Source organism: Petaurus breviceps, unplaced genomic scaffold (genome assembly GCF_028583685.1).
Source record: "Petaurus breviceps papuanus isolate PSGF00001 unplaced genomic scaffold, PetGlider_PUasm1.0 90919, whole genome shotgun sequence".
NCBI lineage: Eukaryota > Metazoa > Chordata > Mammalia > Diprotodontia > Petauridae > Petaurus > Petaurus breviceps.
Genome location: NW_027187378.1, coordinates 35,438,314 through 35,452,175, shown reverse-complemented (window position 1 = coordinate 35,452,175; position 13,862 = coordinate 35,438,314). Strand labels below are relative to the sequence as shown.

Here is a 13,862-nt window from a genome sequence, read left to right as displayed (position 1 = left end):
GGGTTCAAATCTTATCTCCACACATACTAGCTGTGGAAGCTTGGGCAAGGCACTTAACCTCCATATGCCTCTAGTAACTTCCCAGGACTTATCTTCTAAGCAATAGATGGGTTATATGCTATAAAAAAATTAAGGCAATTTAAATACACAAAACTGTCAAGTCTTGCAGGACTAATAATAATTTTATTTTACTAGTAGCTATTGAAAAGTGTTCTTAATTCCCCCTGAGACCTAAAAGTAAACAAAAATGAAACTCAAACAATTTTCCAACCTTACCTTTTCTAAACTTGGATTTTACTTTAGAAGGTTCCTCGTGAGGTTTTCCTCCATCTTGAATGGGAAGTACCATGTAGCACATAAGATCTAGAATTTTTTCACATGTCAACTAAATAGAAAAAAAATGTTTAAAGTATACACATGTGTATATTTACATAGATGTGTCTTCATATATAGTCACATGTAAATACATACATATGTTAATCTGAAGCTGATCTAAAAAAAAAGACTCAAAATTGTAGATCAGCAGTGCACAAATCAAGAGAAACAAATGGCAAAAAATGTCTATCTGAAGGCTTTGGCCCCATTGCAGTGTATTCTCTTTATGGGACTATCTCATTGTTCAGGAGGAAACTAAGACTAAAATTAAATCAGTCTATTTTTCCTCTTTGAGGGAACAACATTCACCTTTTGAATAATAATGCCAAAACATCAAAATATATAAGCCAAGAGACCAACAAATTTTTACTGACTGATTAATATGTAGGTAAGATCACTATTCAAGGATACGTGAATCAAAAACCTCTCACATTTCCATAGCAATCTAACAAGATTTTAAAAATATTTTTCTCACAATGACTTAACAAGGTAGGCATTTACTCAAAGAAGACAAACAAAATGTGAGCTAGTGTGTAGCAGAAACTATAGGTGATCTAAGAGTTCAGCAAAGGAAAATTCAGTGCAGACTAAAATTGAAGAACAAAATTCCATGGAAGGAAATAAATCTGAAGCAGCCTTTTCCAGGGTGGATAAGATTTAGACAAGAAAAGTACCTGGTTGGTCTCCCTGCCTCAAGTCTCTTTCTATACCAGTCTACCCTCCACTTGGTTACCAAATTAATCTTCTAAAGCGCATGTCGGACTATATCACCTCTCCTCAATGTATTCTAGTGGCTCCCTATCACATGCAGGATCAAATATAAAATCCCCTGTCTGTCATTCAAAGTCCTTTACAATCTGGCCCTCTCCTGCCTTTCTAGTCTTCTTACACCTTACTTGTACCATCCCAACCTCCCATACACCTGGTGATCCAGCAATGCTGGTCTCTTCCTTCCCTCACTTCTTCCTTTCTTCTTAGTAAGTGGCAAAGGCAGGACTCAAATCTAGACCCCATGACACAAAATCCAGTGCCATTTTCACTATACAATGGTGCCTCCCTAATAAGGACAAAGACCTGATTCAATTCAACTCCAGGTTTTAGCAAACACTTATTATTATTGTCGTTGTTGTTATTAATGATAATGATAGTAATAATAGTAGCTAATATATTTATATAGCACTTCCTATGTGCCAGGCACAATGCTAATTGCTTTATAACAATTATCTCATTTGATCTTCACAACAATCCTGCACGGTAGATTCCCATTTTACAGATAAGAAAATTAAGGTAAACAGAGGTTAAGTGACCTAACTAGGGTCACACAGCTAAGAAGAATCTGAGGTTGGATTTGAACTCAGGTCTCCTTAATTTCAGATCATGTATTCTATCCACTGCAACACAAGCTGCCTATAGGCATATTAGAAAACAGGGCTGTAACACTGGATGGTTAAAGCAGGAAGTGAGTGTACAATTCTCAGACAGGAATAATGGAAAGAGTATTGGATTTGGAATCAGAGGACTTGTGTTCAAATCCGTGTTACTATGTGACTTTGAGTAAGTCATTCAACCTCTTTGGGTCTTACTTTCCTCATCCATAAACTGATATTCAACAAATATCCTCTTGTTCCTATGAATTTCATCTTGATCTGGTTAACAATATGAAATGATTACTCCCTCTCTAAATTTTATACGCTTTAAGGGCTCCAGTCTTATCTACTCAAGGAAGTATTATTCTTCATAGGCTACTTTAGCCAACCACAACCCTCTTTTCCTTCTCTTATCATTTATAGACTGTACCACATGACTTTCCATTTGAAAAGTATCTCACATGGATATCTAATAGTTTCAAGAGGAGTATCTATGCTTCGTTAACTAAGTAATAAACTTCTTTTTTTGGGTGGGGGGGAGGTAGGGCAATTGGGGTTAAGTGACTTGCTCAAAGTCACACAGCTAGTAAGTGTTAAGTGTCTGAGGCTGGATTTGAACTCAGGTCCTCCTGATTCCAGAGCTGGTGCTCTATTCACTGCGCCATCCAAGCTGCCTCATTAATAAGCTTCTTAAGGGCAAGAACCATGTTGTCTTATACTTCTATGTCCCCCAATCAATCAACAAACATTTATTAAATACTATATACAGGCTAGACATTGTGTCAAGTGAAGGAGATATAAATACAAGACAAAAAAGAAAGTCTTTCCCCTCAAGTAGATTATAGGTCCATGACACACTTGGTTAACTGAATAGCATAATTAAAAAACCATTTTAGGAAGATTTAACTGAAAGGAAGGGAGACCAACAGCAAGAAAATTAAGCAGAAGCAGGTAAAGCAGTAAGCAGTCATGAGGTTAAGGGAATTTGATATAGATTGAACTCAGTGGGAATAGAAAGGATGGAAATAATTTGAAAGACACTATGAAATAATAATAAAAAAACTGGTGATGTATTAGATATTGGTAATGAAGGCAAGAACAGTCAGATGATTTCAATGTTTTGGGTCTAAAGGCCTAGGACTTTGTAAAGATGCAGTTAAAAAAACGAGAAAAGTAACATTGTCTAACAACATAAAGTGTCAGAAATGGTTTAATTCATTTGTGGGTACATTTCGCAAAAGACATAGAACTTACTCTGTATTCCCCAAGAGCAAAGTGACAAGTTGCTAACTGGATGAGTGCTCTCTGATGCTCTAGTGTTCCTTGTCCAGTAATTTGCTGTTGAGGATGTGATCCTTGAAGAGCGGCTAAATGATGTAGGCTGGCTATTGCCTTTTTATACTGCCCCTTAAAAGCCACAAAAAGGGGAAATGCTATTTATAGAAAGGGATAAAAACCTTATTTTGTAAAAAAATTTCCAACATCAATCAAAGTAGAAATAGTTGTGTAGTTGCAAAACTATGCTTCGACCTTCTGGTAAGTAGCAAGGCAATTCTGGAACAGACTGAAACTGCTTTATTTAAAGCTATGCCAAGATTACAGAATCTCACCTAAAAGGCATAGATTTTCTCTTCTAGACTTAATAAATCTTACAGTTTAAAATAACCACATAACCTCTGGGAAATTGTAATTGCCACCTTTAGCCTTTAGGGGGTTATAAGCCACCAAAAAATCAATGATCTGAGATCAAATACAACCTCCAAAATGAGTTGGTGATAAAAGACATAAATGTAAAAATTAGAGCAAGTAAAATTGCTATCACCGCCTTCTTTACAGCAGGTTGTTCACACAGAGAGAAAATACAAAATAATTTCTTCCTTTAAGTTATCATTCCTTAACCATTCATCTTTGCATTTCTGATTTTTTTTTTAAAGCAATTGGGGTTAAGTAGCTTGCTCAAGGTCACATGGCCAGTTATTTCTGGGTGTGGTGGTATCTGAGCCCAGATTTGATCCCAGGTCATCCTGACTCTGGGGCCGGTGCTCTTACTCATTGCACCACCTGGCCACCCCTAAGCAACTGGGGTTAAGTAACTTGCTCAAGGTTACACGACCAAGTGTTTCTGGGTGCGTGCTAAGTGTCTGAGCCCAGATTTGATCCCAGGTCATCTTGACTCTGGGGCCGGTGCTCTTACTCACTGCACTACCTGGACGCCCCTCTGATTTTTTCTCCATTTTACTTAGATCATTTACTTTTCTTCTTCTTATTTTTTTTAAAAGCAATTGGGGTTAAGTAAATTGCTCAAGGTTACACAGCCAGTTACTTCTGGGTGTGGTGGTATCAGAGCCCGGATTCGGTCCCAGGTCATCCCGACTCCGGGGCCGGTGCTCTTACTCACTGCGCCACCTGGCCGCCCCTAAGCAATTGGGGTTAAGTAACTTGCTCAAGGTTACACATCCAGGTGTTTCTGGGCGGGTGCCAAGTGTCTGAGCCCGGGATTCGATCCCAGGTCGTCCCGATTCTGGAGCTGGTGCTCTTACTCGCTGTGCTACCTGGCTGCCCCTACTTTTCTTATTTTTTCTGTAAGCAAGAGAACCTTTATAAAATTATAAAAATCCAAGTCCATATGAACCCCAGATCTTTAAATTATTTAATTACTAAACATAATAAGCCTAACTGTCCTTCCTCCCTACCCTTCTCACTACTGAAAGTAGGAAATTCTTTTTCCATCTTGTTCTTTGATCATTTACTTTCCTTACTTTAAGATTACATGATTAAGGTCTAAGGCCACAAAGGCTATTATATATATATACCTCAGTAGAAGAAGGTCTAGGAAGTCACTCTTCTACTTAAAAAAAGAAAAACCCAAGGTTTTTTGTGATGCGCTTAGGACAGTCTGTTCTTTCCTCACAGTGGAAAGATATTTATATATAACAAGAGGTGTTTATATTTTATTGTTCACATGAATCGAGAACTCTGTTATCAATGGACCATACTTATCCTGCCTATCAATGGTCAAAATTTAAAAGTACAGGTAGACCATCTGAAAGTATGGAAACAAAATTCTGCACTCATTAAAATACAACGGAAGCAAGATCTGTACAAATGGAATTTGGTATGTTTTATTTACCTGATAGATAATCATGTCGGTGAGAAAGATTCGTAGCCAAAGCCAGGTATCTGTTTTCCATGCTAAACATATTCTTGTAAATTCTGTGGGAAACAAAAAAGGCAAATTTACAGAAAAGAATATTATTATTTAACCTTGATTTCTTAGGCAACAACTAAAAGTTCGATTAGTCAAAGAGGAAAATAAAGCACAATAATACTAAACATCTTAATTTCTATGCATTTATCTTTCTACATATGTTGTTGCTTTTAGAGGACTGTTTTCATTCGGGAAAAATGACAATATGCAATAATGCCAAATTATCTTCCAAATTTAAAATTTACAGAACACTCTTTTAAGTCATGTTATCTTTACACATTAAAATAATCTTAAGCACATGAAGGAAGTTGTGGGAGAGAAAAAAAATAAATGTTTTTCAATTAGAAAAATGTGTGTGGGGTGTGTATGTTCAAAAAAAATTTCAAAGGATGTGCTAGTTCAAAATTTCAGAATGGGCTAGCAATCTGATTACATATTCATACTAGCATTTTACCAATACCACAGCTATGTGAGCCAAAGGCCTATGCATCCAGTCCCCTGTTTATGGATGGGCCATATTCCAAAAGTCTGAAGGCTGATTTTTTGGAAATCAAGACCCCCACAGAATCATTATGATGAAAGATGGCTGGCGTCCTACAAAAGTCTATTTTTCCTATACTGGACTAATAACATTACAGTAAAAAAACCACCATATGCAACAGTGTTTGTACAGGCGAATAAATAAATTAGTAACTTTGAGAAAAGGATGAAGTATATATTCATCCTGATAGGATAATCCCTGTCATTCTGTCTGCCTTTGGAGTTGTGCTGTGAAGTTGCTTTCATTGAGGTTATGAAATATGGGTTTACATTCTAATATTTTTATTTGACTACAAAAAGTCAACATTAAAAATAAGAGAATAATAGTAGGAGTGAGCTGTGCCTGGACCATTTATATCAAGTCCACGTAATAAGATAATGATGAAAACAAATATTAATGATAGCTGACATATAATACTTGAAAGTCTGGAAAATGTGTACATTATCTCATTTGATCCTTACAATAACCTTGTGAGGTGGGGATTACAGGTATTAGTCACCCCCACTTTATAGATCAAGACACTGAAGCTTGGAGCGGTTAGAGCACTTGCCCGTGATCACACACTGACAACGTGACAAGAGGCACAACACAACCCTGCTACACGACACTTCCTTCTGAAACATGTTCCACAGCTCCAATATAATATCCCAGGATTTCATCTGCCTCTCACCATAGCAATGGGGGTGGTGACACAAAGCAGAGAGAACAACCAAAGTGAGTTGGAGATTCTAATACAATGAAGCAAATTTTACCTCACAGATGCCAACTGATACTTGGTAGGATAAAATTCATAACTAGCTGTGATAGTAATGGCATTTAAAGATTCTCCTATATTGGCTTGGTTTTTGGTTTGATTGTGTTAAAACCCAGCGCTTGTTAATCCCACCTGTGGGATGGACTTGTTGACATGAAAAGAAAGTCCTGAACTGGGAGGAGCTGGTGACATAGATTTGGAGAGACACAGGAGAGAAGCAGAAGAACTTTTTGGAAGCAGCACCTCGTGGAGGCAGAGAGAGACTGAGAGAATTGCTGGGGGCCACTTTGAATTGCCCTGGACTTTTGAGACCTGCCCCTGGAGCTGCCAAGGACTGAGGAGACATGGCTGTTTTGCTGGTACTTTGTCTGTCTGTTTTGATGTTGTTTTGCCAGATTTGTCCACTGGTGAAAGACAGTCCTGTTGTTGAAGAAGTCCTGGAACCTGGCTGTTGGCTAAGAAGCCCTGAAGAAGGATTTTCTTGTTGTATGTTTACAGAAATCCTGGGAGAGGGTTTTGCTAATGTTTTCAGGGGTCCTAGGACTGTTCTGCAGACAGAGGATGAATTAATGAAGAGACTGGCAATGTATCTTGTGGCCTTGCTAAGCTTTGTCTCCCCAGGAACAAAGATTGCTGAGAACTTGCCTCTTGTCAAGATGAAGAAAAGACCTCCATTGGGTATTAAGTGCTGTGCTTAAACTTGATGTAACTCTGGGGTAGATTCAATTGTGATCCAGGGGTGAGGAACTTTTGACCTTTTTGTGTTCTATGATTGAACAAATGAATGTACTTTACCTATGATTGGAAACTAATCTCCATTTAAGAGGGGCTTTGTGATGGACTAAATGAAGGTACAGACTAGGGGTGGAGTAGTATTTAGAACAGGGACTCTGTAATTGATTGAATGAATGGAAGGTCCTGGGGTGGGGTAGTACTTGGAGATTATTTAATCACACTTAGTAAACGCTGTATTTTGAATGATGTCATGTTTTGATCTCTGTTCTTAATTTGTCACAGAATAAAATGGAGAGCACCTATGCTGGTATTTTGAACCTTGGGAAGTTGCCTTTGCTTGGCATTACGTTACACTAGCATATGGCTCTAGAGTATGCCTTACTGAAAAGAAACAGCTTAGATGGGAGGAAGGGGGAAGGAAATGGAGTAGTATTTCATATTAAGAAGATATATTTGTGTAAGGAAATCCAGGAAAAGGATGGAGGTAGGGAAGAGTGGGTATCGGGGTAAAGAAAATTTGGGTAAAGACTTATGGAGGAAAAAACAGAAATGATATTGTCTTGGCAGTGTTGTCCTGGGCTATTTAGACAGAAGGAGGAAACAGATAAGAAATTAGATAAATGGATTATAGGCCATGCCTGGAACACAGGCATGCTACAGTAGTGATGGTGTGATCTGGACATCTGGTGGTGCTCTCTTTCAAAATAAAAGTAATAATTCCTTGGCCTGCTTAATGATAATTTCATTGTTCAAAAGTGGTAAGCAACAGGCAGAAATGCTTTTTGGTACTTGGTTCCAAGGTAAAGTTGGTTGGTGAAATAGAAATGACTGAATCTTTAGGGGGAGTGCTCACTCCATCTCAGAAGCTATAAGATAAGGAAGATGGGCTGATTCTGACAAGTACCCTAGATTTTAGGAGAACAAATGTCTAAGCATTCAAAGAAAGGAGAAAGAAGATTATATTACTAGAAGTTTTATAGGTTAATTCAAGATTTATGGGAAGTTCTCAAGCATGAAATTCTAAAGACAAATAGGGAATCAATTCTGATGTGGAAAAAAAGGAAACTGTCTAAAATTACTGACAGTGCACAGGACATTCCTCAACATATTTAAATGAAAAACAAAACTAAACAAAACAACAACAACAAAAAACTCCAAGTCAAATCAAACCAGATGATACAAGCAAGGACAGTTAATGGAAGATGAAAACAAATGTGTGATACCATAAAGAATACTCTATGTTAGAGAATGTTGTAAGAATAACATAATGAAAGGGAAAACTCAGAGTTGAGCCTTGCAAAGGACACAAAAAATAAGAAAAAAGACAATTTTTAAGGAAAAAAAAAATGATTGGAGGGAGAAGGTAGATGGGAGAAGACAACTGTAAGCAACAACTTTTGTTTTGCTTATCTTCTCTGCCAAGGATCTTTGGAGTAAAATGGATAGAACAAATAGGGATAATAAAGAGAAGAAACCTAAGAGAAGTGATGAAAGCACCTAGTTGTTCTCAAAGAGTTCAAGTCACTATCTCCAAGACATAGAAAGAATGTGAGGATGTGACTGCTAAGCCACTGCCAGCAATGCCTGAAATGTGAAAGACATCATGGGCCTGGTGAAATGTCCTAATTTTCAAAAATATGGAAGAAGGTAAAGTCTTCAAATTATAGATTAGTGACCATAACTTTGATTCCTGGCAAAAACCTAGAACATAATATTAATAACGAGATAGCAAACATCTATAAAAGAAAGCAATAATCACTAAGAAAGAGCAAAGCAAATCATGCCAGATTAAGTTCATTTCCCTTTGAAAAATGTCAGGGGATTTGCAGGTCATGGAAATTCTATAACAAAGGAATTCAGTTTACCTAGATTTCAGTAAAGCACTGAACAAAAGTTTCTCATACAGTTCTCATGGACAAGATGGAAAGTTGTGGGCTGACAATAGGAAAGTAAGTGGGTATCTGTAATTGGTTAAATAACCATAGCAAAAGAATAAATATTATTGGGTCAATATCACTGTGCAAGCTGGTATCTAAACAAATCTGTCACTGACCCTGTAATAGTTAACATTTTTATAAATGGCCTGAATTAAGGTGTATCAAATTTACAAATGATAAAATACTGGAAAGGAAAACTAATGTGTTGTATGATAGGATTCACAAAAATGAAAGGGTGTAGGTAAGTCATAGGAGGGTAAGGTAGTGGGTAAAAGTAAAGTAGAGGAGGAAGGAAGGATAGGAAACAGGAGATATGTACATATATAAAAAAAGATCAGGAGAATAGGTTTGGGAAAGTATATGTCTATATATGTATGTATATATCTATATGTGTATGTATATATATATATATATATACACACACACATATAAAATCTAAACTTTAGTGTGGTATTCTGGGGAGCCTTGGGGAAAGGGGAAGAAAAAAACAAAGTAAAAAAGTACACAGCAGAGAACAAAAGAAAACTCACAAAGAAGAAAAGATAAGATGGATAATTCTCAACACGAGAAGTAATATTTATCATATAGGCTTCCTTGAAATGAAATTTGCTATGAAAACTTATTGTTACATATTTTGAATCCTCTCTTATGTTCTGCTATGCACATGACATGCTTTTTTTTCTCTCTAACTTTGTATTTAACTTCCAATATTTAAGCTTATGATATGTTTATGTTTCTTTTCTCTATTCTGTCTTTGTGTTCTGGCATTTGAGTCTAAAATAAAATTAAAAAAAATAAAGTTACTAAAACTGAAAAAAAAAAATGTCAACAGGCTATACAGTTCTGGGCTGAAAATAATAAGATGAAATTTAAAAGGGATAAATGTACAGTATTGTACTTTGTATCCAAAAATTAGCTTCATAAGTATGAGATGGGAGAAACATGGCTAGATAGCGTTTTATCTGAAAAAGATATGGGGATTTTGGTGAACTGCAAGTTTCATAAGAATCAAATATGATAGAGCAATGGTGTAAAGAAAAAAGTATGTGATAGTGCCACAGTATTCTTCTTTGATGAGGCTAAATCTGGAGTACTGTGTTGAGTTCTAGGCACAATATTTTAAGGAATTTACTGGTAAGCTGGGCAGCACAGAGCAGGACAATGGAGGATAACCTTAGATCTTATGCAAAGATTGGATGAAGAATCTCAGAATATTCCATCTGGAGGATTTTAGTAAGAATATCAAGTAACAGCTGTGCAAGGATGACCAGTAAGTGAATATCATTGGTTACACTGTAATATAAAAGAACAAACCATTCTGCTTCCAAAAAGTTCAGTAAAAATGATCACCATCAGGAAATTCATGGTAAAGGAATTTGTAAACAATGTTCAGCTATTCCTCTTTTCACCACATAAGTCCTTTCTCTCTACCTTATTTTCATAAGCTGATAACCCTACTCTGCCAAAATGGCAGGTTACAGTTACAGATATGCCTATTTTTAGGAAAAAATGTGGGTAAAGGGTAATGAAGCAAAAAAGTATTAAGCATTTATTCTATTGTATATTTAACCACATATGTCTTGGAAGAGCCATCAGAGAATAAGAAAGAACAAAAGACCAAAGCAAAGAGGGAAAATTGGAGGGGGAAAGATAAAAATATGAAAATGTTTATAAAACATTCTTGAAAATTATCAGATGCAGCCAAGAATTAGCATTTCAAAACCACAAAGTAACATTAGTAATGGATGATTTCTGTTCAAAAATAAAAAAGGCTTAAAATGGTGTAATGGTACCAATCGTTTGTACAGCCTCAAATAGGCAATGTTGAAATAACATACACAAACCAGTACAAAGTGAGAAGATTCCTTACCCTTGTCGAGAAAATCTAGGGAATAGAGCAGCTCCCAGCTATCACGTGCCAACTTGAAGCTTTCCAGGACTTCAACTGAATTGACAAGTTCTGCTTTATTAACTACAATGTGTCGGCTTCTTCCTTTCCCTGAACATTCTTCGTCATCTGAACTCTGCTTTAAAAAATATGAATGTGTTTAACTTAACCTTCTATAAACTAACTTATCTATTTCATATCATCTTTTAAATAAATGTGTTACTCCCATTTCTGGATATTGCAAAGATAGCACATTATAGATTAGAAACAGAGAAAGTTAGATGAGAGGTTAATTTCAATTCCTCAAAGATTTATTAAGTTCCTACTGTGCAGTTTCATCATGTTTAATTTTGTGTATCATGTTGGGGGAACAAGAGATAGGAGTAGAGAATCAGAGCTGTCTCCAAGTACTTAAAAGGTTATCACATGGAATAGTATTCGAACTTGCTCTGTCTTGCCCCAGAGGGCAAAACTAAAGAGGATCAGTAAGGAAAAAATTTCCTAACATTTAGGAATTTGGATAGAGAGAACTATCCAAAAGTTAAATAGGTTGCCTTAAAAGGCAAAAAGGTTCTCTCACTAGAGGTGATCAAGTAGTGGCCTTGCATTGAGGAGACTGATTTGAGGCTGATAACAACTCTTCAGAAATACTATAGCAGTGACTCCTGTTTAGGTGTTGACTAAAACTAGGTTTGACATCCTTATGACTCAGATGGAATACTACAGTAAACAAAGATATGATAATATTACAAAAATATAATAAAATAAAAAAATAATATATAGGGAGTTCTCCATCTAACAATTAAGTTTTGAAAATTAAATTTCTGTAATAGTTAAATATTTTAACATATATCTTTCAGATCTAGACAAATCTAACTAAAAGGTAAAGAAGAAGTTAAGGAATTAAACAGAAATTTGGAAAAATTAGATATGACAGATCTCTGACAACTACTAAATGGGAAAAGAAAGGAATTTACATACCCTCATGCATGGTACTTAAAAAAAAATATTGACAGTGTGTTGGGATACAAAGATGTCTCCCAAAATAAAGTAAAGCAGAAATGCTAAACACATAATTTACTGATCCCAATGCAATACACACACACACACACACACACATATACATATGTTTTCAATAAACAGCTTAAAAGAAAGGTTTAAAAAAGTAATTAGAGACTAAAGAGCTGATGGGTCAAAGAACAAATTACAAAAATTAACAGAAAATTTCATTTTTTAACAAAAGAAAGAAAAATAACAGGAAAATAAATGGCTAATCTGGTTTTTGCAAAAAAAAAAAAAAAAAAAAGGAAAACCAAATTGTGCGTATCAGAATGAAAAAGAACCCACAATAACTGAAGAGGAAATAAAAGAAATTATTGGAAAGTATTTTGTCCAATTATATGTGTTGATAATTTAGAGGAAATATATTTATAAAAATATAAAATATTCAGTTAACAAAAGAAGAAACAGACTAGTTAACCCAGTATCAGTAAATAAACAAATGAATACAACTGAACAAGCCATTTTCTAATTGATCTCTCAAAGAGAAAAAAAAAAATTCCAAGGTCAAATGTATTTGTTTAACCAAACATTTAAAAACTTATTTACAATCCAAAAGATAGAAACCCTTACAATTTCTTACTATGGTATAATGATGATCTTGGTATCTAAACCCATTTTGGGTAAAAAGGCATTCTTACAAGACTTAGGGATTACCCTTGATCTTCTCCTCTTGTGATTTTATGTGCCTTATGCATAGTGGTATTCTACTCCATGTGCACTTTTCTCAAGGGTAGGAAATCAGAATGAAAAAATTTCTCATTAGCACTGTTAACTAGGACTTTGAGATAAAAGAAAGGAGCAGTGGTAGGTAAGAGAGCAGAAGCTATAGCAAATTTACATTTATTAACAACCCAGCAGTGTTCAGTGGTTGAACATCAGAAACTGGTAGGACTTTTATTAGTGGAAATGACATTAAAAAAGAGGCATTACTATCTGCTTTGTCACTGCACCCTGAGGATCATGGGACATTTTCTTCTCACTTGTAGCTGAAACCTAGCATGTATGATGTCTGCCCCTTTAGAATGTGACCTCCTTGAGAACAGGGACTCTTTTTACTTCATTTGTATCCCTGGTGCTTTGTACATTTGTTATACAGTTGTTTAGTCACAATCACCTCTTCATGATCTTGTGGACCATATTGTCCATGATGGCTTTTTTTTTTTTTTTTAAGCAAAGATACTGGAGTCGTTCACCATTTCTTTCTCTGGTGGATTAAAGCCAACAGAGATCAACCAGGGTCACAAAACTAGTAAGTGTGAGGCTGGATATGAACTCAGTATTCCTGTCTCTAGGCCAAGCACTCTATGTACTATGTACCTAGCTGCCTCCTTTTGTACACAGTGTTTAATAAATGCTTCATTCATTCGTTCAAGGGCATCACTACCTTAATTTTGTTTCTTCCTTTATCTTCACTCACACTCATCCAATATTTAATCTGTTGCCAAATCTTGATGTTTCTACCTTCACATCTCTTTCCTATGTCCCATTCTCTCCATTCAAACAGTTACCACCCAAGGCTGTCATTACCTCATGCCTGGACTCTTGTAATAGTGTTCTGGTTGGTCACCCTGCCTTAAGGTTTGCCCCACTCAGTATATCCAACAAGCTGCTCAAGTTATGTTCCTGAAGCTCAAGTCTGGCTGTATTATTCCCCTATTGAATAAAGTCCAGTGGCTCTCCTATTACTTTCAGGATTAAATATAAAGTCCCATGTTTGGCCCTTTATAACCTGGTCCCTTCTTCCCTTTTCAGTCTTCTCAAACTTTTCTCCCCCACACGTTTTCTATGTTCTGTCAGCAACACTGACCTTAATGCTCCTCATATGTAATATTTTATATCCTGACTGCACATCTTTTCATGGGCTGATCCTACACCTGGAATGCCCTCCCTACCAGTCTTAGTCTCTTGGCTTTTTTCCAAGACACAGCTCAAACCCTATCTTCTGTAAGTGCCTTCTCTTTGTCCTCCTCTTCTCTGAGACTAATTTCCATGCAC

The 13,862-nt window shown here is 36.1% G+C and overlaps 1 protein-coding gene across 8 annotated transcripts in view; it reads right to left on the bottom strand.

The window, feature by feature from the left end:
* Nucleotides 1-13,862, bottom strand: part of INTS10 (integrator complex subunit 10) — a 45,562-nt gene that overhangs the window by 17,735 nt on the left and 13,965 nt on the right. For 6 of the 8 annotated variants that reach the window (XM_069075781.1, XM_069075783.1, XM_069075785.1 and 3 more), the window contains 4 exons: nucleotides 10,788-10,944; nucleotides 4,873-4,955; nucleotides 2,997-3,149; nucleotides 277-385 (listed from right to left, as the gene is read on the bottom strand). In XM_069075781.1, coding sequence (XP_068931882.1) covers nucleotides 277-385; nucleotides 2,997-3,149; nucleotides 4,873-4,955; nucleotides 10,788-10,944 — 502 coding nt within the window. The remainder of the gene's footprint in view (nucleotides 1-276; nucleotides 386-2,996; nucleotides 3,150-4,872; nucleotides 4,956-10,787; nucleotides 10,945-13,862) is intronic. The other 2 variants (XM_069075782.1, XM_069075784.1) reach the window with 1 other exon arrangement.